Source organism: Macaca nemestrina, chromosome 10 (assembly GCF_043159975.1).
Source record: "Macaca nemestrina isolate mMacNem1 chromosome 10, mMacNem.hap1, whole genome shotgun sequence".
Classification (NCBI taxonomy): Eukaryota; Metazoa; Chordata; class Mammalia; order Primates; family Cercopithecidae; genus Macaca; species Macaca nemestrina.
This window is the reverse complement of record NC_092134.1, coordinates 14,001,843-14,022,325: the sequence shown is the minus strand read 5'-3', so window position 1 is coordinate 14,022,325 and position 20,483 is coordinate 14,001,843. Positions and strand designations below refer to the sequence as shown.

The 20,483-nt window shown below is 47.0% G+C and overlaps 1 protein-coding gene across 1 annotated transcript; it reads left to right on the top strand.

The window, feature by feature from the left end:
- Positions 1-176: 176 nt before the first annotated feature.
- On the top strand, positions 177-18,041 carry LOC105494974 (heat shock protein family B (small) member 8). The gene is made up of 3 exons (XM_011764079.3): positions 177-1,032; positions 8,384-8,447; positions 16,999-18,041. The coding sequence occupies exons 1-3, from the start codon at positions 666-668 to the stop codon at positions 17,156-17,158; spliced, it is 591 nt and encodes a 196-aa protein (XP_011762381.1). The 5' UTR covers positions 177-665; the 3' UTR covers positions 17,159-18,041.
- Positions 18,042-20,483: the final 2,442 nt, after the last annotated feature.

Below are 20,483 nucleotides of genomic sequence, written 5' to 3'. Positions count from 1 at the left end.
GGTTATTAATAGCCAGGCCTTAGTGCGCCTCTCCGGGAGGGCGGCTCCAGCGCCGGGAGCAAGCGGAGGGCGGAGCTGAGCGGAGTGGCCAGGGGAGGAGAGAGTGTCCAGAGAGGCTGGTTGAACTTGGACGCGGCCCCTCCCAGCTCCCCCCACAGCCCAGCTGTTCCCTCCGCGGATTCTCCGGGGCTGGTTCATCACCTCCGAATATTCCTGTGACAGGAGACGCTTGCAAAACCCGCCTCCAGTCTCCAGCAGCAAATAAATAGAAGGCTTGCAGCCCAGGAGGAGCCAGAAGAAGTTTCTAGGCGCGTGTGCCCTGGGTTTATTAAGCTCCTGGCTCCGCTCTAGACCTCAGCGGCTCTGGCTGCCAGCCTGGGCAGCCTGGGAGGACGGTGGCTTGCTGGTCTGTCGTGAGGCAGTGCGGAGAGGGGCCCTCTGGGATTCTGCTGGACCTGCCTGGGGGTCACCTTTGGGGTCTGGGACCCCAGCCGAGGGGGCACAACCGTCCCTGGCAGTGGTTGGTTCTGCTTCTCCCTGCAGAAAAGCAGCATTTTCGGAAGCTGAAGAATAAGCTAGCCCAGCCACACCACCTTGTTGAGTGACCTTGGGCAGGTAGTTCTGTCTCTCTGAGCCTCTGTTTCCCTCTGAGCTCAGCAGCCACCATGGCTGATGGTCAGATGCCCTTCTCCTGCCACTACCCAAGCCGCCTGCGCCGAGACCCCTTCCGGGACTCTCCCCTCTCCTCTCGCCTGCTGGATGATGGCTTTGGCATGGACCCCTTCCCAGATGACTTGACGGCCTCTTGGCCCGACTGGGCTCTGCCTCGTCTCTCCTCCGCCTGGCCAGGCACCCTAAGGTCTGGCATGGTGCCCCGGGGCCCCACTGCCACCGCCAGGTTTGGGGTACCTGCCGAGGGCCGGACCCCCCCGCCCTTCCCTGGGGAGCCCTGGAAAGTGTGTGTGAATGTGCACAGCTTCAAGCCAGAGGAGTTGATGGTGAAGACCAAAGATGGGTATGTGGAGGTGTCTGGTAAGTCAGGGGTAGGAGGTCGGCGGGAGGGGGGGTGGGGCGGGGGAGTAGGCCTCAGCCCTGGGAATAGCCAGGAGAAAAGTTTCCTGAGAGCAGACGCTGGGACAGTGTGACACAGGTGACCTCAGGGCTCAGGAATGCAGCCCGCAAAGTTATCTTTATGGAAAACTTCTCTCCCAGCTCCCAGCAGAGATCTTAACCTGCCTGACTCAGCTACTGGGGCCTTTGGGTGCTGATCAATCAGAGTACAGACAGGAAAATAGAAACCACGTTGGGTATTTTGACAGAGGGCATTTAATACAAAGAACAGGTTAAACAGATACCAAAAAATTAAAAAACAAAGAAGAAATGGGATTTCATGCACTCCAGCATCACAACACAGGGTCTAGAAGTTCACGTTAAGGCTGAGCAATGATAGTGTTAATATCCACAACTGGTTTCCAGTGAAACACCTCTCCTTGTCCCAGACAAGGAAACTGAGGCTTACCAGCAATTGTAGTAACACTAACTGGTAACTCTGAGTGCTAACTATGTGCTCAGCACTTTGCTAAATACTGTTGCCTATCATATCTCAGCTAACACAACCACCAGAGGAGGTGGGTACTGTTTATCTTCTTATTTTTTTGCAGATGAGGAAACTGAGGTATGGAGAGATTAATGTAACTTGTTCAAGGGCATCAAAGATTCAGACTCAGGCTGTCTGGGAATTAGGAGGCCAGAAAGAAGGAATGATTTACTGAGCACCTGCTAGGTGCCAAGGGCTGGGCTGACATTCTTATACTTCTTCCCCAAAATCACCCTCAGTCAAGTCCAGAGTAGCAGGGGTGTCTAGGCCCATCTTGCAGTTGAGGAGGCTGAGGCCTAGGTGGGACTTGTTCACAGTCATGCCATGAGTCAGCAATAGGAGTGGAGTAGGGACTGGGCCTATCCACAGCTTTAGGCTCAGGGCTCTCACAGCCACATCCCACCCTGGGAGAAAGAAACATACAAGGGGGAAGAAAGAGAGAAGACAGGAAGCTCAGCCCCTGTTAAGCTGGGCAGCAGAAAAAGCTTTCTTTTCCTTCCCTCCCGCTCCATTAAAAAGAATGTGTTCCCGGCAGAGGCTTGCCTTCCAGAAAATCAGTCAAAGCCATTGCAAACACAGGCTGGGCAGGAACAAGCCCCGGCAATGTTCAGGGGGAGTTTCAAGCCAGTCATGGCAGAATTATAAACATCAGAGGCTCCAGCGGGTGTGGTGGGCTGGGAGACTTGCTGGGGCCACGTGCTGCTGACAGGGTCAGCCAGATCTCTGAGTTGGCTGGGAGCCAGGCACGAGTTCCGAAACTGGCTCCAACTCTAACCAGCAGGATGTGCAAATTACTTTACATCTTTGTGCTTGTTTTGTTTCCTCATCTGGAAATTAGGGTTCAAATGGTTATACCGTAAAGATTGTTGTATTAAATGAGGTGATGCTGTACAATGTGTACCTACCTGTGAACCCAGAAAATCTGAGACATATCTCAGTTCATTTAGGAAGTTTATTTTGCCCAGGCTGAGGACATGCCCATGACGCAACCTCAGGAAGTCCTCCTGTCACATGCCCAAGGTGGTCTGGGCACAGCTCAGTTTTACACATGTTAGAGAGACATGAGACATCAATCAATATATGTAAGAAGTACATTGGTTCCATCTGGAAAGGCAGGACAACTTGAAGCAAAGGCAGGAAGATTTGAAGTAGGGAGAGGTTTTCCAGGTCACAGGTAGCTGAGAGACGAATAGTTCTTTTGAGTTTCTGATTAGCCTTTCCAAAGAAGGCAAGCAGCTATGCATCTATGTCAGTGAGCAGAGGGCTGACTTTGAATAGAATGGGGGGTAGGTTGGCCCTAAACAGTTCCCAGCTTGACTTTTCCCTTTAGCTTAGCGATTTGGGGGCCCCAAGATTTATTTTCCTTTCACATTTCTACGACCTGGAACACAAGGAATTAGTAGTATTATTGCCATCGTTGTTGTTATAATGCCAGGCATCCAGGAAGGCCCCAATAAATAATGAATAATAGATTCTCTTTGAAACCTGGGTTCAGATCCCAGCACTGCTGTTCACTAGCATGATGGATGTGGACAAGAAAGTCTTCTCATCCCTCTGAGCCTCATTTCTCCTATCTGCAGAATGGGGATGATAATACTATCTGTCCTGCAAGAGTGTAGGAAAGATTAAACATATACAGACTATCTATGATCACATATGCAGAGTGTCTATAAAATGGAGCTAATAATAGTGCTTGGCTGGCATTCTGTAAACAGAACGATTATCACCATTCCTTCTGTCCTTATTTTAATTAGGCTCTTAGATGCTTCCAGCCCAAGTCCAAGGGTCTTCCCTACCCTGTGGCCTCTCTAGGAGACCTTCTGTCCAGCCTGGAGGGCTTTTCACCATCCTCTTTTGTAGGTGCTTCATAACAGGTGGGGTCTGGCAGCTCCATGTTGAGATCTCAGCTAAGTATTTTACTAATCCAGAGGCTTTGGGTGAGTCATGCAGTCTCAGTTTCCGCATCTGTAAAATGGGGTCATTGGGAGCTTACATAAGACTAAGACAAAGCTTTTCAGATGTACAATTAGTGACATCGGCTAGACAGAATCCAAATTCCCTGAGAGTCCATACAAGTGCTTTCAAAGAAAGAGTTTAAAAAAATAAAATTGATATCAGGCGCTCTATTTAAGAAGCAACTTTCGGGTCGAGTGCGGTGGCTCATGCCTGTAATCGTAGCACTTTGGGAGGCCAAGGCGGGAGGATCACTTGAGGTCAGGAGTTTGAGACCAGCCTGGCCAACATGGTGAAACCCTGTTCTACTAAAAACACAAAAATCAGCTGGGCATGGTGGCAGGCACCTGTAATCTCAGCTACTCAGGAGTCTGAGGCAGGAGAATCGCTTGAACCCAGGAGGTGGAGGTGGCAGTGAGCCGAGACCATGCCACTGCATTCCAGCCTGGGCAACAAGAAAGAAATTCTGTCTCAAAAGATATAAAAAATAAAAATAAATAAAAAGCAATTTTCAAGGGAAGTTGGAAGTCAGATCCACTTTCCCACCCTGTACCAGATAATGACAAATCCATTCCTCCACAAGTATGTGCTAAAGGCCTACATGTGGTGGCTCAGTGGTTCCTCATAAGGACCTCCTAGGAAGTGTGGGTAGGTTAACCCCATTATGCAGATAAGGAAACCGAGGCCCAGAGAAAGTAACTCACCTGAGATCACCCACTTCTCCCTGGCAGTGTCTGAGATTCAATGTCAGGCCTCTCTGACTGGTTCTGAGCCAGGATGGCTGGATCTACTTCTGGCGGTGTGACCCTGAGCAAATCCCACAGCCTCTGGAGCCTCAGTTTTACTGTTGGTCTTATGAAGAGGTAGACAAGATCAGAATTTACCAAAGCACTTCAAGTGGTTACTAGGCATTTAGAAACAGGAGTAGGAGAGTTCAGAGTCTTATATGGTACCAGTAAAAACAAAATTATAAACAGGTCTTCTCATTGCAGGACTTGTCAGAGCCTTTAAGTCACTAATGTCGTTTATAAATCTCTGAGAGGCAGCCCTGTCTTATCTGACCACGTATGAGTGTCTCATTCAAGGAAGTGTTTGGAACATGCTGGACTAGACAATTTCCAGCAAGCCTCAAATTCCCCTGCCCGCATCCTGCAACCACCAGCCAAGAGATGTTCCCTTCACGGGCCACTGGGCCAGACCCTGGCTAAGATAGAGACTGGAAAGCCCCAAGGCCTTATTGCCACCCCTTCTCCTTAGTCCCAGGGCCTTTTTCTTCCCTGGAAACAGCACCTTCTTTCTTTAGCTGGGCCAATAGTGTTCCACTTACATTTCTCTGAGGCATGTTGAAAAAAAGCATGTCTGCAACGGGTCTCTGACTTCCAGCCTCGGATGTATTTTTAATTACTTTTTTCTGTTGACAAAAATAAAATGTCTTCATGATAGAATATGTAGTTAGGAAAGCAAAATAAGAAATGAAAAATCACTCATAATCCTTAAGCTGCCCCAATGGAAGTATGCAAATGACAAGCAAATTGAGTTTCAGGATGATCCTCCTAACAACACTCTCTCTCGACCAGGTTAACTCCACCTCCAGGCCCCTCTTGTGGAGATCTTGGAGCTTTCCCTGCTCAGAGATCCTCCCTTCCCTCAGCCCAATACCCTATTTTCAGAGCAGACAGAGGCACCTAGTTTCTGAGAAGCAGTCCTTTCCCCAAACATCAAAATAAACCACAAGCGTTTACCTTCACATGGTACTTTTACAACTTCAGAGCCATTCTGTGACTCGCTTGCATTTGCTTCCTACAGTAACCCAATAAGGTAGGTGCTGTCACTCCCATTTCAGAGAAGAGTAAACTGAGGCTCAGAGACACTCAGAGATGAGCCAGGAAATGTCAGAGTAGAGACTTAAGTCCAAAACCCACTATTCCAGAACTTATCTGCCTGCTTTTGAATCTTTGCACCAGTCACTTCCAAGCTGTGTGACCTCGGGTACAGCACTTAACCTCTCTGAACTTCAGGTTTCCTACCTACAAAATGATAATAATGCAACTGCCTGCTTATATTATCATTTTACTATTATTATTTAAGGTTGTTGCAAAAATTAAAGGAGTTGACATAGATAAGGTGCTTAGAACAGTGGCTGACACCAAGGAAGCACTATATTACTTTGCTATTATTATTTATATCATCAGTTATTCTTCCCAGGACACCAGCTTGCAGGAGGATTCTCGGATGCAAAAGGGCTGAGTCAGAGGCACTGGCCTGTCCCCAGGGGAAGCAGGTCTCCCGGCGCCCTGGCTATGTGGAGGGTACCAAAGAACAGACAGTGCTCTTCCGGGCACAGGCCTGTGTTAGAGCCAGGCAGCTGGTGGTCACGGAGTTGGCAGCACAGGATAGATTGTTTAAGCAGCCACACATTCACAGAATAGCATGTTCTGCTTAGCCAGACACTCCAATTTAAAACGAATTTCTTTTCCTGAGAGCAATTTAGCAATACAGATTAAGCCTTAGAAATTCTGGAAGTTGGATTAGTCTTCAGTTAATCCTAAAGAAGTCACAGGGCCTGGTGTAAAGCTACAAGAATGTTCAGGGCCGTGAAGTTCTCTCCAATGTTGGAAACTCCTCAGTGCCCCAAAGTAGGGGATTGGTTAAATTAGCTCTTATGTATTCCTCAATAGAACACTGCAGCCATTAAAAATTATGTTGTCAAAGAATATTTGGTAATATGGAAAAGTAATTATAATGTGTTAACAAGAGAAAAAATAAGTTCCAAACATAATGCAGAGAACTATCCCATTTGATAGAATACTGATATACATGGATACTATATAACATTTACACATTTCTGAGAAACATAGAAAAGTCAGAACATATAAAATATATTATTAGTAGCTTCCTTGGGGTGACAGGATTATGGGTAGTTTTGATGGCTTTTTTTTTTTTTTAATTTTTTCTTTTGTTGTTGTTGTTGTTGTTGTTGTTGTTGTTGTTGTTAAATTTAGAGACCAGATCTCACTCTCTTGCCCAGGCTGGAGTGCAGTAGTGCATTATAGCTTACTGTAACCTCAGACTTCTGGGCTCAAGCAATCTTCCCACTTCAGCCTCCCAAATAGCTGGGACTACGGGCACACACCATCACACCTGATAATAATAATAATATTAATTACTATTATTATTATTATTACTATTTTGAGACAGAGTCTCGCCCTGTCACCGGGCTGGAGTGCAGTAGCACGATCTCACCTCACTGCAACCTCCACCTCCCAGGTTCAAGCAATTCTCCTGCCTCAGCCTCCCAAGTAGCTGGGACTATAGGCATGTGCCACCACGTCCAGCTAATTTTTGTATTTTTAGTAGAGACGGAGTTTCACCATGTTGGCCAGGATGATCTCGATCTCTTGACCTCGTGATTCACCTGCTTCGGCCTCCCAAAGTGCTAGGATTACAGGCATAAGCCACCATGCCCTGCCTATTATTATTATTTTTTAGAAACAGCGCCTCTCTATGTTGTCCAGGCTGGTCTCAAACTCCTGGCCTCGAGTGATCCTCCTGTCTCCCAAAGTGCAGACATTATAGGAGTGAGCCACCATGCCCCGCCTATTTTCTACATTTTCTAACATACACATGCATTATCTTAAAGCACAAAAAAAGCTATCAACAAAGAAATAATTAAAAGTAATTAGCTATAAGTTGTCAGTTTTAAAAAAATCTGGACTGCTATATTCAACCAAGTTATTTACATTCTAGATTTCAAGGCCTCTCAGAAGCACCTCCCTGTGTAAATGAGAGTTCTTGTCTCCAGAAGGTGGCCCCACAAATGAGGACTGAAAAGCAACAGCCGAATGGCCCCACCGTTGTACTAATCTTGTTTGTTTAAAGAGAAACTAGAGCCACCCTCTTTATTAAAGAAAAACAGAATGAGGAGAGACTGAGAGAATTAGAAGGTGCTATATACGTTACTAGATCAAAACCAGTTTAGGCCCAAGCCTTCTCGTAATTTCATCTTTCTCCTCCCTAAGGGGGTTGGGAAGCCCTCTCGTCCCGCAGGGTAAGAGGCAGGAGGGCTGGTGGAATTTCACATCCACAGTGCTCTTAGGAGAAGCTGGGCGTTTTTGGTAGATTGAAGCATTCTTTTTCCAGGCTGTGCTTTCACTACTGGCTACAGATAATGTGGCTAAATTGCTAAGTGAGAGCTGGAACAGACAGAAATTCAAGAGCAGAGGGGCGTCAGGCCCTAGAACTTGGCCTAGACTCAGAGAGAGCTGATTCGAAGCTCAGAGCCACCACGGACCTGCTGGGCGACCCCGGATCCATCACCAGGCCTCAGTTTCCATGTCAGGAATCAAAGGGAGAACGACGTCTGGGCTCAGAGTTAGGAAAGCACTCTGTTGACTATAAAGCAAGCTACGTGGCAGAGTTGCCCTCAGCACGTGACCCCACTTCAAGCCTGCCACCCAGTCTGGGATATCAGCCCCAGGGTTCTACTGGCAGGTTAGAGAAGAGGAGTCAGGTGGGAGACTGGGAAGATTTGGTACAACACATGGCCCAGCTTCTGTGATTTCCTCAGACTCACCCTTCATTACCTACAAACCACGGTCAACGCCTCCTTTCCATCAATTTCCTTATTTCACCTTCATAGCCAGCCTTGGAGGTGGACTTAAGTGGGTCTGTATGGCAGACAAGGTCCTTGAGGCTTAGAGAACTAGAGTCTCTAGGGCAGACCTAAGCCACACAGCAAGGCAGGTTCAGGTCCAGGATTTGAACCCAAGCCTGAGTCCTGAAGGATGCCCAAGGATCATAGATGCTGACACACCACACTTTTCTTCCTTCCAGGCAAACACGAAGAGAAACAGCAAGAAGGTGGCATCGTTTCTAAGAACTTCACAAAGAAAATCCAGTGAGTAACCTGGAGTCACGGAGCTCAGGGTGGGAGTGGAGGAGGGGGCACACCTGGGACCCATGATCTGGGGTCTCTCCCTCTTGGGCATCTCCCTTTTAAGAAACATTCTTGGGGCAGGGAATTGAACCCTCACACCTAATGAGAAGGAAGTGTCCCAGCCGACCTGTAATAGGGTCCCAGCAGGGGTAGCACATAGATTGCATCATCTCATCTGCTCGGTGCCCTGTGAGGTGGGTATTAAAAACCCCATTTTATTTATTTATTATTTATTTATTTATCTGGAGACCGAGTCTCACTCTGTCACCCAGTCTGGAGTGCAATGGTGTGATCCTGGCTCACTACAACCTCCACCTCCTGGGTTCAAGTGATCCGTGTGCCTCAGCCTCCCGAGTAGTTGGGATTATAGGCATGTGCCACCATGTCCGGCTAATTTTTTGCATTTGTTTAGTACGGATGGGGTTTCGCCATGTTGCCCAGGCTAGTCTCAAACTCCTGGGCACAGCCTCTCAAAGTGCTGGGATTAGAGGCTTGAGCCACTGCACCCGGGGAACAACCCCCTTTTGTAGACTAAGCATCTGAGGGTAAGTGAGACAATGCCTTGTCCATAATCACACAGCCCCTACCCACGGGGCATAGCTGAGGGAGGACCCCTGTCACCAACCAGAAAGACTATCCCCTGATTCCCCCAAATGCTCTAGCAGAATATCTTGCAGGCTGCTTGCTCTGCCTCTGCCCTACTGGGAGAATGAGCACCTTCTCTAGAGCATCCACAAAAATGAAGCTGGAAAGTGTCCTGAGAGTACTGCATACTACCCAGAGGGGTTTGGAGGCTGAGAGATTGGGACAGAGGAAGGGCTATTTTGCTGAGCGGAGGGAGTAAAGGGGATTCATGTTTAACAGGGAAAGCTGGGGGACCATGAGAGCAGCCAAAGACAATCAGGCTGAGGCCATGAACCAAAGCTACCATGAGCCCCTAACTGGCAGTACCTATAGGGAGAAGAGCTGCAGAGTGTGGTCATGATGGCCGCACTTCAACAACTGCTGGGTGCTTCATACATACCTTCTCCCTAATCAGCAATCAGCGTCACTCCACTGTGTGCATTTCTGGCCCTAAACTCTCTCTCTGTCTCTCTTTTTTTTTTTTTTTTTTTTTTTTTTTTGAGATGGAGCCTCACTCTGTCACCCAGGCAGGAGTGCAGAGGCACGGTCTCAACTCACTGCAACCTCCGTCTCCTGGGTTCAAGCAATTCTGCTGCCTCAACCTCCCGAGTAGCTGGGATTACAGGTGCATGCCACCATGCCTGGCTAATTTTTGTATTTTTAGTAGAGACGGGGTTTCACCATGTTTGATCAGCCTGGTCTTGATCTCCTGACTTCAAGTGATCTGCCTGCCTCTGCCTCCCAAAGTGCTGGGAGTACAGGTGTGAGCCACTGCGCCCGACTCCTAAACTCTTTTCCGAGCCATTGTTGCATTTAGCCTTTGCAGCAAAAGTGTGCATCGGGGAGAACAAACATGACCCTCCTTGCAATACAGGGAAACTAGGTCTCCCACAGGTGAAAGGACATACCCAAGGTCTTTAAAACTAGAATTTAGAAGGGCCCAGAAGAGATCCCTGACCTCTGAGTTCCACGCTCAGTCCTTGAGCAACGAATGCTGTGTCCTCATCTGTGAAAGAGATGCTGATTCCAGCCTTGCAGAGTTCCTGGCTGAAAGTGACATGAGGTCACGGCCCAGCGTAGGTCCTCATAAGTGGCAGTTCATTATTACTATTGTTGTTGTTGACTCCTAACTTCTCCATCAGCCTTTGCGAAGACCTTGTGTTTCTGGAGAGATCACACTAGCTGAATTCTGAGGCTTCTTCCAGCTTTGCGATTCTACATTCCTGTCTCTTGCCCCACGTGTCCGTCCCTGGCCCTCCCAGAGCCTCTGCAGTTCTTGGAAGCCTGTGGACACTTCCTGATAAGGCAAACGCCAAACCGTTTGTTCTTCATGTTCGCTGGCTTGCCTGACATCTCCGTGCCCCACACCTCTCCCTGGTATAGCAAGCAGATTAAACATTGCTGAAGGGAGAGGAAGGAAGGCGATAGGGAAGCTGATGTCAAGGCTCAAATGAGGTCTCAGGGTGGAGTCACAAGCAGGGCATAGCTGTAAAAGGGAATGAGTGAGAAAGAAGTGAATTAATCATCTTAAAAGGGGTGTGTGTGTGTGTGTGTGTATTTCACAAGCTCCAAGGCCTTAGGGGAGATAGCTCACTGGAAGTAACCTGATGGGAAATGCCTGAAATTGAAATTGCTCCAGGCTGGTGCTCAGCTGCTGAGCTGGGCTAGTTGTTAAAATATTCAGCGGTTCCCAAACTTTTTGGCACCAGGGATCAGTTTCATGGAAGGCAATTTTTCCATGGACTAGGGGATGAAACTGTTCCACCTCAGATCATTGGGCATTAGATTCTCATAAGGAGCGCGCAACCTAGATCCCTCACATACACAGTTCACAATAGGGTTCAAGCTCCTGTGAGGATCTAATGTCACCGCTGATCTGACAGGAGGTGGAGCTCAGGCAGTAATGCTGGTTGAACTGCTGCTCACCTCCTGATGTGCGGCCTGGTTCCTAACAGGCCACAGATGGGTACTGGTCCATGATCCAGGGACCCCTGAATATTGGCTAGCTATTGCCCTGAGCCCTCCCTAGCCAACCCCAGTCACTCTGATCCTGTCCCCAGGACCCTCTAAACCTCTCCACCTTCCAACAACTAAAGGGTCCGAGGACCCTCCTCCATCATTATGACATGCACCCATCCCTTCTGAATGGTCAGTGCCCAGCTGCACCAGTTGTTAAATATTTTGAATCTCAGCTCCGGGTGCAGGGAGTCCTGGCTCCATGAGAAAGTGGGTGGGTAACTTGGGGCAACTTGCTTAACTGCCCTGACCTTCCATTCCTGCATCCCTGCATCCCTGCATGGAGGGGTTGTGATGGGAGTGAGATGATATGTATAATGCATTAAGCATGGAATACAGACTCAGGGCTTGGTCCGTGGGAATTAATATTATGAAAAGGCTTCACAAGGCTGGACTCACACTCCAGCAACTGGGACTCCTGGGAGCTCCTGGCTCTGCCCAGACTCTAGACACCAAGGAGTCGAACTGGAGTCTGGGACACCTCTGGACCAATCTCAGGAGGCCTCGTTGTCTCCTCTCCCAGGGAAACCTCCGGTCATTAGAGGACAGGGAGATTTCTTCAGCCAGGCTGAGATCCTTGGAGATTTCCACCCAGGCAGGATGCTATAGCTGTTTGCCCTAACTATGGCAAGGAAATTCATCCCAACACATCCATCTCTGTGTGAAAGGCCCCATTTGGACTGAATAAGGAGAGGGAGAGGTCTTGGGTTTCCTCTCAGGCTGGGGGCAGGGCAAGGACTGCAGCTGGCCTCTTTTCCACACTCAACCTGGATAAGAGAACAGGAAGACAAGGGTGCAGGAAATTACCAAGGGAGGATGCCTGGAACCAAAGCAAACTTTATTTTCCTGATTCCACATCTTCCCAGATACCTGTTCTGCCACTTATGACACCTATGACATGCCCAGAACCATGCTAAGAGATTTATAGATTTAATTTTATTTAATCTTTAGAAGAATCCTATTGAGTAGGTTTGTTTTGTTTTGTTTGTTTGTTTTTTAGAGATGGAGCCTGGCTCTGTCACCCGGGCTGGAGTGCAGTGGCGCGATCTCAGCTCACTGAAACCTCCATCTCCCAGGTTCAAGCGATTCTCCTGCCTCAGCCTCCTAAGTAGCTGGAACTAAAGGCATGTGCCACCACACCCAGCTAAATTTTTTTTTGCATTTTTAGTAGAGACGGGGTTTCACCGTGTTGGCCAGGCTGGTCTCAAGCTCCTGACCTTAGGTGATCCACCCGCCTCAGCCTCCCAAAGTGCTGGGATTCCAGGCGTGAGCTACCACACCCAGCTAAATTTTTTTTTGTATTTTTAGTAGAGACGGGGTTTCACCATGTTGGCCAGGCTGGTCTCAAGCTCCTGACCTTAGGTGATCCGCCCGCCTCGGCCTCCCAAAGTGCTGGGATTACAGGCGTGAGCCACCATGCCTGGCCTTGAATAGGTATTATCAAGCCCATCTTGTGGGTAAAGAGACTGAAGCTCAGAGGAGTAATGGGATTCAACTAAGGTCACACAGCGAGTAAAGAACGGATCTGGAATATAGTATTATTAAGCCTTAAAATAGAAGGAGGCTGGGTGCAGTGGCTCATGCCCGTAATCCCAGCACTTTGGGAGGCCGAGGCGGGCAGATCACTTGAGGCCAGGAGTTCGAGACCAGCCTGGCCAAGATGGTGAAACCCCATCTCTACTAAAAATACAAAAATTAGGTGGGTGTGGTGGTGCACACCTCTAATCCCAGCTACTCGAGAGGCCGAAGCAGGAGAATCACTTGAACTCAGAGGCAGAGGTTGCAGTGAGGCAAGGTCACACCACTGCACTCTAGCCTGGGTGACAGAGGAAAAAAAAGAAGGAAATACTGCCACTGGCAACAGCATGGATGGAGTGAGGACATTCTGCTAAGTGAAATAAGAAAGACACAAAAAGAGAAATCCTGCATGATCTCACCATATGTAGAATCTAAAATCGTCGAACTCGTAGAAGCAGAGAGTAGGGTGGTGGTTGTCAGAGGCCAGTGTGGCGGGGGAAATGGGGAGATGTTGGTCAAAGGGTACACGGTTTCAGTTTTGCAAGATAAGTAAGTTCTGGGGGGCTAATGTACAGCATGGCAATGATAGTCTGTGATACTACATTATATATTCAAAATTTGCAGGTAGCGTTGCAAAATTAATCTTCTTAACTTAAATGTAATCTTCCCAACACACACAGATACACAAAATATATGTTAATTAGCTTAACTCTGGTGATCACTGTATTCACCATGCATATATACATCAAAACATCAAGTTGTATACCATGTATATATAGATATATACAGTTTTATATGCCAATAATATCTCAATAAAGCTGTTTTTTAAAAAAGAGCAGATTGGGACCTGAGCACAGCTCTCAACTTTCAAAGTCCATGACCTTCCTATTTGGTTAGGGGAAACCAAATTACAGTCATTTGCAATACCGTCATTCGCATCCCATCTTCACTATTTTTTGCCTTATATGCTTACATTGCTGTACCATGATTTACTAAAGGTTTATTTTTTCTTTTAGAGCAACTCATTTTGATAAAGTTAAATTCTCATCACTAAAATGTTCACTGAGGAAGGCAATCATGAAATAAATCCAACGAAAGCAAAATGTGGTTAAATTCTAACTAGATAATATTTCCTGCCTACGGGCCTCAGTTCTTTCATTGTTAAAAAGGGAAGGTAGCAAGTGATAGAGGCTGAAGGCGTTAAAGGCATATTAGTACTTAGCAGAGACATTGCTTCAGATGTAAGTAGAAGCACTGAAAGAGAAATGAAGAGGAATTACTTCCCACCAAGTGGGTTCAACATGCAAGTCACCTGGTGAGAGACCTTGGGCATGTCTATCTCTCTGAGCCTCAGTTTCCCCATAAGTTATATGAGACCATTGTCATGGGCAATCAGGAAGATCCTTTGGGACCCTGATACTCTGTGGTCCAATGATACCGCAATTTGTATGATACTCCATCTTGCTGTCAAGATGCCAACATGTAAGGCCAAAGACTGCAACGTAATTCTCACACCACCCTAAGAGGTGGATACTATTATTGCCCCCCTTTTTCTGCAAAGAAATAGGTTCAGAGAGGCAAGATCACCAGCCCCATGCTCTGTGGTCAGGAAGAGTCAGAATTTGAATGCAGGTTGGCCTGCCTGCAAAACCCATGCTCTAGGCCATAGCTACCCTGTCACACTGTACCTGGTGTGCACTGGGTTGGTGTGCACATGGTTAAACAGTCAGCCCATCCCCAGCAGTGGGAGGGAGCTGTAAACTTTTGACCTTGTCTCTGCTTCAAAATCTTGACTTGGCAGCTTTCTAGTTCCCTCTTTTTCTTCCAAATGTGCTTCCCAGAAGCACCCTTGTTCATTTCCATGGTTCCAATTTGGCAAGGAATCTCCTGGGTAGATATGGCTCATGTGGCTACAGGATGCTGGAGAGAGAGAGCAAGAGAGAGAGAGAGAGAGAGAGAGGGAAAGAGAGAGAGAGTGTGTGAAAGAAAGACTCCCCAGCCCCTCCAGAAGGAGTCCTGCCCATGATCAGGAATGGGCTTACCTCATGCCTTGGTTCTTCCATCGAGACCCTTGTATTTACAATAGGCAGAGCTAACGTGGACAAGTGGAAAGATTTTGATTGAACTTCTGGGCCTTCCTGCCATAGTCCTTCTTTCAAATATCTGGTGCTGGGGGAGGCAGGAGAGCATCACAGTCAGGTACTCTGAGTTTGGAGACCAGGATTCCAGTTCCAGTTCCTTTCTGCCGTTTGCCAGCTGAGCGACCTTGGGCAAAGCAGTTCACTTCTCTGAGCCTCGGTTTCCTCATCTGTAAGATGGGGAGGGCAATGGAATCTGCCTGGTGGGATTATTGTTAACACCAAAATGATATGATTCAGCTAAAGTACCTGGCACATAGAAAGTACTCAGAAGGCCATGGATTTCATGATTAAAAAAAATAATGGCACCCCAATGAGACCACTATATGTCCTCACAATTTTAATAGTTTGTTGAAGAAACCAAATTCTCAATAGTCTCATTCACTCAAAGCAATCCGAAAATCATAAAAATACCTTATTAGGGCTGAGGCAGGTGGATCATGAGGTCAGGAGATCGAGACTATCCTGGCTAACACAGTGAAATCCCGTCTCTACTAAAAAGTACAAAAAGTTAGCCAGGCGTGGTGGCGGGTGCCTGTAGTCCCAGCTACTCGGGAGGCTGAGGCAGGAGAATGGTGTGAACCCGGGAGGCGGACTTGCAATGAGCCGAGATCATGCCGCTGCACTCCAGCCTGGGCGACAGAGTGAGACTCCATCAAAAAAAAAAAAAAAAAAAAAAACCTTATTAGAACTTGGACCAGATTTAGGTTTAGAAATTCCATCTTCAATGCTTTCTCACTTATTGAGCTTCTCATCTGATTTCCCCCAAGTCTCTGTTTTGTGATCTGTAGAATGGGCATATTAATGCTTACCTCTTAATCATCCTCTTATAATACTCCAACCAGGTATTGTCTATAACTGAGTTTTAAGAACAAGATAATTGGCTAGGCTCGGTGGTTCATGCCTGTAATCCCAGCACTTTGGGAGGCCGAGGTGGGTAGATCACGAGATCAGGAATTCAAGACCAGCCTGGCCAACATGGTGAAACCCCATGTCTACTAAAAATACATAAATTAGCCAGGCGTAGTGGTGGGTTACTGTAATCCCAGCTACTCAGGAGGGTTGAGGCAGAATTGCTTGAACCCGGGAGGCAGAAGTTGCAGTGAGCCAAGATCGTATCACTGCACTTCTGCCTGGGTGACACAGTGAGACTCTGTTTTAAAAAAAAAAAGAAGAAGAAGAAGAAGAAAATAATAATAATGATCTGCTAAGTGATTGTATTAGTCTGTTTTCACACTGCTGATAAAGACATATCTGAGACTACGTAAAAAAAAAAAAAAAAAGAGGTTTAACGGATTCGCAGTTCCATGTGGCTGGGGAGGCCTCACAATCATGGCAGAAGGTGAAAGGCACGTCTTACATGGCAGCAGACAAGAGAGAAAATGAGAACCAAGCAAAAAATCTTATAAAACCATCAGATCTCGTGAGACTTATTCACTACCATGAGACCAGTACGGAGGAAACTGCCCGCCACCCATGATTCAATTATCTCCCATCAGGCCCCTCCCACAACACGTGAGAGCTACAATTCAAGATGAGATCTGGGTGGACATAGCCAAACCACATCAGAGATACTTAGGTTATGAACAAAATCAAGGCTTATTTTGAATACCATAGAGTATTTGAATACCATAGAGTATGTTGCCATCTGAAATCTACGTGTGGCCAGCTTGGCCCCTTTTATCCACCAAGGTGCCTAGTGCTTGCATCACCCATAATGCATTTTGTAGTGAAGCACTCTGCAGCAAGCACACGTCAGATGAAAATGTGTTGCCTGCTATGCATAACACCCTACTTGTGCTCTATAAAGGGATGGTAGTGGTGCCATTTCTGCTAGTAATTGTGGTTAGTAGTGGGTATTAAGGTGAAGACTTCAACCTGGGACCAAATATGTGGTCCACAGCTCTCTTTTAAGTTAAGAACTACTGTTCAAACAGCACTTTACCATTGCAAAGCATACTCAGACTCTGAAGTTCAAATACTCTACAAGTTCAATATTATTATCCTCATTTTGCAGATGAGAAAACAAGCTCAGAGCAATGGAATAATCTTCCCAAGACCACACAGCTAGAAAGGGGTAAAGCCAGGTTTCAAACCCAGCATTATATGTCCCCAAAGCCTAAGCTCTTATCAAAAATATTTCCTCTCAAGTGAATAAAATAATGTTTAAGCTATATTAACAATAATAAATGAATAAAATCATATGTTTCTCCTAGGCTTCCTGCAGAGGTGGATCCTGTGACAGTGTTTGCCTCACTTTCCCCAGAGGGTCTACTGATCATCGAAGCTCCCCAGGTCCCTCCTTACTCAACATTTGGAGAGAGCAGTTTCAACAACGAGCTTCCCCAGGACAGCCAGGAAGTCACCTGTACCTGAGATGCCAGTACTGGCCCATCCTTGTTTTGTCCCCAACCCTAGGGCTTCTCTGATTCCAGGGTACATTACTTTAGCTGAACTCAGATTTAGTGCAAGTAAAATGTTGGGGGGTGCGGGGGTGGGGACTGACCACAGATTCCCTGGATAGTGTAGTGGTAGATTTTTCCACAAGATAGCGCAATTGGCAAACCATGCTTGGTTGCGTTAGGACAAAATCCTAGTTTTTCTTTCTTTACCTTTTCTATCTTGATGAAAATGTTGCACATTCTATAGTTGCAAAACACATAAAAGGGGACTTAACATTTCACGTTGTATCTTACCTTGCAGTGAATGCAAGGGTTACTTTTCTCTGGGGACCTCCCCCATTACCCAGGTTCCTACTCTGGACTCCCAATTCCCATGGCTCCCAAACCATGCTGCATGGTTTGGTTAATGAAATCCAGTAGCTAACCCCACTGTACTTCCACATGCCTGGCCTACAAAGGGTGATATACAGGTCTTATATCCCTATACGGAATTTGTCCATCAATCACATAAAAACAAACAGTGCCTTCTGCCCTCTGCCCACATATTTCCAGCATGTTCCCAAGGTTTCCAAGTTAGCCTTCCCTAAGGACTCTGGGAGCCTGTCAGTTTATGATCTGGCCAAGGTCCCCATTTTCTTCTGTCCCCTATGTTTAAGTCGGGATTTTTACAGAGGGAGCTGTCTCCAGAGAGCTCCATCAGGAACCAAGCAAAGGCCAGATAGCCTGACAGATAGGCTAGTGGTATTGTGTATACTGGAGGGACGTGTGTGTCATTGTTATTTGAGTTATGCTGTTGTTTAGGGGGAGATAACAGTAAATAATTAATAACAATAATAATAAAGGAGCTGACGTTCTTAGCCTCGTGTGGTTCTTTTAATGAGGAACTAAATGTAATACCACCTAGATATACAACATCAGTTAGCAATTCTGTGGCTTAAAGTAATGTTTCCTGATGAATAGTGGCTTAAATGATATAAATAGCTGTTTTCTAACTTCACCAAAAGTTTAGAGGTAAGTAGATACAGAGTTGTTTTTTTCAACTGTTATGCCCCAAAGAGCCCAGGATATTTCCATTTTTTTCTCTGACAAGTTTACATAGTCACAGTCTATCCTCATGGTTGCAAGATGGCTGCAGCAGCTCCAGGCATCTCATCCTCATATGACATTGTATGGGAATAGAAGGAAATCATAAAAAGGTATTATCACCTAGCTTCTTTTATCAGTGAGCAGGATATTTTCCAGAAGCTCCCAGCAGACTTCTTTTTCTATCTCATTGGCCAAAAGTGGGTCACATGCCTACCCTCAGACCAATTTCTGGCAAAAGGGAAAAGGATGATCATGACAGGCTTGGATCAACATCTTCTCAGGCCAGGAACACTGCTGCCTGAACAAAACAAGGTTCTGTTAGGAAGGAGGAAGGAGGCCTAGCAGTTCTGAGGGCAATTAACAGTGTTGTGGCTGCCACGGGTTTCTACGCTGCCAGGAACGAACACAGATCCCTGAGTGTAGGGAAGGAAGAAGGGCTTCTGGTAAGTGCCAGGAGACCCAACTCAAACTAATTTAAGCCAAAAGGGGTATTTATTGCTGCATGTAGCTGAGAAGTCTGGGATAAGAGCTGCTTGCTGCTACAGCTGGATTCAGGGTACCAAAGATATCAGCAGAACTGTTTCCCTCCATCTGACGTCGCCCTGCAGTGCTGGCTTCATTCCCACTCTCCCTCTTGCCCGCGCTTCCCATGCTCCCAGCCCTCCGTGCCCCCATGTCCTCTCACTGGGGCCACAGGTAGCTGCAGTCACTACAGCTCCACATCCACATTCCAGTCCTGAGGGAAAAAAGCCAGTCACCCTAGGAAGCAGATGTTGTTATTTTCGCAATGAAGAAGCCTGAGGCCAAGAGAGAAGTAGCTTGGGTAAGTCACATGGTGACAGCAAAACTCGAACCTATATGTTTTCTTATGGAAGAGTTAATAAGGAGCTGCAGGGCTGCTTCTCAAGGGCACATCCAAACCCCAAAAGACAGCAGAATCAGTGACTGAACACCCACTCTGCTGGGACCTGTGCTAGGGGCCAAGGGCATAGCAAACCATGAGTCGCAATCCCAGCCTGCAAAGAGCTCATCGTTCAGTAACAGAGACAGGCAAATAAAAGAATGGCCCTCACTGAATCTTTGATTCGTGCCAGACACCATGCTGGGTGCTTTATGTATATTTAATACATTTAATTGCACTACAATCATATGAGGTAGGTCCAATTTTCTTTCCTTTTCTTTTTTTTTTTTTTTTCCTCTCACAGAGCCTCACTCTGTCACCCAGGCTGCTGGAGGGCAGTGGCGAGATCTTAGCTCACTGCAACCTCTACCTCCCAGGTTCAAGTGATTCTTGTGCCTCAGCCTCCCCAGTAGCTGGAATTACAGGTGCCCGCCACCACGCCTGGCTAATTTTTGTATTTTTAGTAGAGATGGAGTTTCACCATGTTTGCCAGCCTGGTCTCGAGCTCCCGACCTCAAGTGACCTGCCCATCTCAGCCTGCTGAAGTGCTGGGATTACAGGCGTGAGCCACTGTGCCCAGCTGAGGTAGGTCCGGTGTTTATCTCCATTTTTCAGATAAGCAAAAGTGCCCTGTCCCAAATCATATACCCGGTAAGCAACGGGCCCAGGCAGCCTGACTTCAGGACTTTCACTCTTCACTATTACTCTGTTCTGACTTTCTCCTAACAAAGCAAAATATATATGGCTTAAGTGAGTCCATCCAAATTATGGGAGAGGTGAGAAGACAGGTGTTTCAGACTGGGGCTTTGCAGAGCACAGGGCAATTGGGGTGTCTTCTTAGAGCAGAGTTCACTCATGGCAGGCTTGAGGATCAGGCATAGTTATAGGACTTGAGAAAGCAGGGTTTGGGGTAGGGAGGTGCCTCACAGACAGAAGAAAATACATGAGCCAAAGCAAAAGGCATGTTCCTTTTAAAATCCTTTGATGTTACCCATTGCTTACAGGATTGAGTGCAGACTTCTCTGCAAGACTTATTAGGCTGCTGGATCTGTCCCTGAGTGACCTTTTTCCACTACAGCCCAAACCCCCACTCTTTCCCTCCTGCCCCACCTAACTTGCAACCAGACACGCCCTTTCTTGCTATCAGGACTTTGAATAGACTACTCTCTCTCTTCCAAAGATTACTGTCCCACCTTCTTCATTGGATAATTCTTTGGGGCCCCTGCTGGGCCTCCTACCAGGCCGGCCAGAGCCCCCTCTCACTTACCCTCATCCCAACACAACACATCATATTGTAACAGCCTAGGTATTT

Excerpts from the sequence above, each read along its gene's own strand:
- LOC105494974 (XM_011764079.3), top strand. The coding sequence starts at position 666 with ATGGCTGATGGTCAGATGCCCTTCTCCTGCCACTACCCAAGCCGCCTG. Across the intron at positions 1,033-8,383 it reads TGGGTATGTGGAGGTGTCTG|GCAAACACGAAGAGAAACAG; the intron begins GTAAGTCAGGGG and ends TCTTCCTTCCAG. Across the intron at positions 8,448-16,998 it reads AACTTCACAAAGAAAATCCA|GCTTCCTGCAGAGGTGGATC; the intron begins GTGAGTAACCTG and ends TGTTTCTCCTAG.